This window comes from Zingiber officinale, chromosome 3A (genome assembly GCF_018446385.1).
Source record: "Zingiber officinale cultivar Zhangliang chromosome 3A, Zo_v1.1, whole genome shotgun sequence".
Taxonomy (NCBI): Eukaryota; Viridiplantae; Streptophyta; class Magnoliopsida; order Zingiberales; family Zingiberaceae; genus Zingiber; species Zingiber officinale.
In genome coordinates, this window is record NC_055990.1 from 53964767 (window position 1) to 53968937 (window position 4171).

A 4171-nucleotide genomic window follows, 5' to 3' on the forward strand; every position below is an offset into this window, starting at 1 on the left:
CTTTTTATATTATTTAATAGAACCTTTATTTATAATGATTTATTAAAAAAATTATTTTGGATTTTTTATATTTGTTTGGTAATTGAGATATCCAGTTTGTTAAATAGATTAATCCCAGACATGATCAATTTGGTCCCACAAAAATTTTCCACTTGTTCACAAGGTAAGGTAAATCAGAAAGTATTAGTAAAGATTCATCCAAATGATCAATTTTCTTAGATTTATCATCTTATTAAAAAAAATTCTATAATACACCATAATTAAGATTTAAATTTTAGAAATGTTGCATCGTTTTTCTTGAGTGTTTCTAGCAATTTGAAGTGTTTCAATTCAATTGCCATTTTTTTCAACGAATGTGAGCTCGAGAAGAAGGTTGGCCAAGTCAGAGCATTTCCTTCGTGAAAAAGTCGCATCGTCGACCATTCTTCTTCTTCCTCCTCCCTCGTCCTTCCCTTTCTGTAACTGCAAACTACTCCACGATAAAAGTTGTTGATTGAATCCAAGGTCAAAGAGAGGATCCCATGAATAGCTCCTGGAGCAGGTGGAATGGCAAGCCTTCTACTTCCGGCGCTAAGCCCTCCGGCAAGAGGCTGAGACCAAGAATTGGGCTGCTGCGCCTGGCCATTGGCTTTGCCCTGTGCATTCTGGTCACGTGTTTGACTGTTAACGCTCTCAAGCTCCAGCCGGATCAGAAGTCAACGCAGAGTTTTGTGGTGAGGAATGGCGTCCGGTTCATGGTGGACGGAAGGGTCTTCTACGTCAACGGGTGGAACTCCTTCTGGCTGATGGATCAGGCAGTGGAGGAGGGCGGCAGAGGCAGAGTCACGGAGATCTTCCGAGCCGCTGCAAGCCTGGGGCTCACCGTGTGCAGGACCTACGCCTTCCATGACGGCGATCGCCATGCCCTCCAAGTCTCCCTCGGCATCTTCGATGAGACAGTCTTCGAGGTATCAGATCTCTAGTTCATTCCCTGTCTCAACAACATGAAAAACAGCTGAAAAAAAATGTAAGCGATTGTTGCAGGCGTTGGATTGGGTGGTTGTGGAAGCGCAAAGACATGGGATCAGGCTGCTGCTCAGCCTGGTAAACAATTGGCGGCGCCACGGCGGGAAGACGCAGTACGTGAAGTGGGCGTGGGAGGAAGGGTTCGGATTGAGCGCTTCGAATGATTCATTCTTCTTCGATCCCTCCATCCGAAGTTACTTCAAGATCTATCTCAAGGTATATGCGGAGTTCTCTTGCAGTTGAATCTCGGAGTTGAATTACCTTTGAAGCTGACGATCGAATTCGCCTCCTTGACAGACGATATTAACGAGGAAGAATCACCTGAGCGGAATCGAGTACAGAGAGGACCCAACGATCTTTGCGTGGGAGTTGATGAACGAGCCCCGGTGTGCCTCGGACGTGTCCGGCGACACACTTCAAGTATGTTCTTGCATTTGGATCGATTAGTTTGTTTGAAAATTTATGTTTTTGGATTGGAAGAAGCGCAGGAATGGATCGAGGAGATGGCAGAGCATGTGAAAGCGATCGACAAGAAGCATCTGCTGACGGTAGGGCTGGAGGGGTTTTATGGGCCGACGAGCTCGGCGGAGAAGAAAGGCGTGAACCCAGAGAAATGGTACGCCGACGTGGGCTCGGATTTCCTGCGCAATTCCAAGATTCCGGCCATCGATTTCGCCTCGGTGCATATTTATCCTGATAAATGGTAAATCATCCGTCGATCGACTAATTGCGTATAAATCTCTAACAACTCATTTCGACGATCGATCTTTTGCAGGTTGCTGCAAGCAAATATTAGTGAGAAAACAAGCCACACCTACAAATGGATGACATCCCACATCGAAGACGGCGAGAAAGAGCTGGCCAAACCCATCTTGTTCTCCGAATTCGGCCTATCGAACAAGAACAAGGACTTTGACATCTCGGATCGAGTTACATTTTACAAGTCCATTCTTGACACCGTCTACTACTCCGCGGCCATGGACGGTGCCGGGGCCGGCGCACTCATCTGGCAGTTGCACATTCTCGACCAAATGGAGAACTACAATGACAACTTCAGTATTGTTCCTGGGGAATCGCAGGCAATAGATGGGCTTTTGAAGGAGCAGTCGTGCCGGCTGATGGCGCTAAGCCATGGCAAGAACTTGGCACGAACGGCATCTGCAATTTGCTGATCAAATTCATCAGGTTGGACTTTTGTCTCAATTCTATCAGAAAGTTGATCAGCAATTAATGATCTTTAAGCAAACAGAAAGACTGATGCAAAACATCGTCTCAAATTCGTATTCAAGTTCACTAAGTCACATATAAAAAAACTTTGTAAAGCTCTTGGCTATGTATGAAAGCTCAAATAAGAAACCTTTGATGTGTTCTTGCAAAAGAAACTGTTTTAGAAATGAATGATCCTGTCCGAAAGTGGTAAAAGGATATTGGCTGGGAGTGTGGCTTTTGTTGTTAACCAAACGAAGACTTCTCGTTGTCCTGCATAAGACAAAGAGTGTTAGTGCTGGACCAGGGAAAGAGTCTCGGCGTTAGCCCTCGACGCTTAAGTCAATGAGCAATTTTTAGTAGGAATAGTGAAGTAAATTGTATTAGCGAGTGTGTAAAATTATAGAGTATCGTATACATCCATCTGTAGATGAAGACCTCTTTTTATAGTGTCACTGTTATCTCTATGCACACATCTCCAAACATTTGCACACTTTCCAAAGCACTACTAAGAAAGGATAAGCCATAAGGTGGTTATGACATATTTCCTTAAATGAGTCCGCAAATCTCTATAATTTGATAGCTTGAAAATTTTGAAAGTACGATTTGTCAATAGGATATTCTCTGTCTTTCATGGCATAAACTTTCAAAAAGAGCACGAAATCGTATGTCCATGGGGCCCGCGTTAAGCCGACCGGCCACCACTCAGGAGGATCGCGAGCACAGCCTTGCCGAATGTAGCTAGTGGCCCAGTGCACATTCAACCATTCCATCTGTTATAAAGAAGCAACCTATCCGATCGACCTGTCTGATCAGCCTATAGCTCCGATCGACTAGAGCCCCGACCGGCTAAGGCATTCGGACAATTTAGTTAATACATAGTAATGAGGTTTGTCTGCTTGCCCAGCCTAAGGCACAATATTCGGACGATCGCACCCGATTGATCGTTCAAGGCCCGCTCAGCCATGTATCCAGTTTGGGCACGCCCCTGCTCTTGTTGGTGACTTTAACCATTTCTAGACTTTAACTGCCTCGTCAGTCAATTTTCCCTGCCTTGACCCACATTTTAGGGGATCCACCTTTATCATCGTATCACAAGTCTCTCCTTCAAGTCTAATCGAAGGAACATGTAAGTTCGATTAACCTTATCCCCGACCGAGTGTTCCCCTTCTTGACCACCATTCGGTTGAAAGGAATGTGGTTCTTATATATTGTTGCTTCAAGGATACTCTATTCCCGGCCTGATTTAATTTGCTGTTGCCATTTTATGCTTCCTCATTTTCTCGAGCGGGCTTTAATTTACAACAGTGCCGCTTAATTACAGTTGAAGTCATTCCAATTTCTCGGAAATAAATCAAATCCCTTATTATTAATGCAAAGCATGCCGAGTAAGTTTTTTCATCATGAGCTTGATGATTTTCCTCCATTCCTCATAAATGCACCTTATGATTTACTGTCGCATGTCACACTCTCATGCCGCCAAGTATTCAATGTGACAGGTAACTGTTGGACTTTGATGTGACAGGTAATTGTTGGACTTCAATATGACATCCACCTTTTCAAATTTAATGGCCTAGATCAAATCTTGTTTTCCTAAGGCATTCAATCGGACGGACCCCAATAACTAAGGATAGGGTTTTTAAGGACTTCGCTATTCTTTACACTATACCACTTTAGATTTGGCTTTCATCTTCTTCCCTCTTGCTCTTTGTTTACTGTCGCCGACGATCTATGCCTAGTAAGTTCTAGCCTACTTTCCTTAACTTTTGATCTTCCTTTTCTTTTCCTCGTGTCCTCCTTAGCTCCTCCTCTGCTGGTTATCCCCGGTTTGTGGTATACCACCACTTCATCAGACTTCAATGGCAATGAAGTGGATGAAATGAAACTCAATATCACATTCCATCTGATCACTAGATTATCATCCTCTCTGCCTATGACTGTCCCCATACACCTCCGAATG

At 44.0% G+C, this 4171-nt stretch overlaps 1 protein-coding gene across 1 annotated transcript; it reads left to right on the forward strand.

Annotated features, from left to right (window-relative positions):
- The first annotated feature begins 347 nt into the window (after positions 1–347).
- Positions 348–2419, forward strand: LOC122051896 (mannan endo-1,4-beta-mannosidase 2-like). The gene is made up of 5 exons (XM_042613214.1): positions 348–947; positions 1024–1221; positions 1303–1425; positions 1494–1708; positions 1781–2419. The coding sequence occupies exons 1-5, from the start codon at positions 522–524 to the stop codon at positions 2175–2177; spliced, it is 1359 nt and encodes a 452-aa protein (XP_042469148.1). The 5' UTR covers positions 348–521; the 3' UTR covers positions 2178–2419.
- Positions 2420–4171: the final 1752 nt, after the last annotated feature.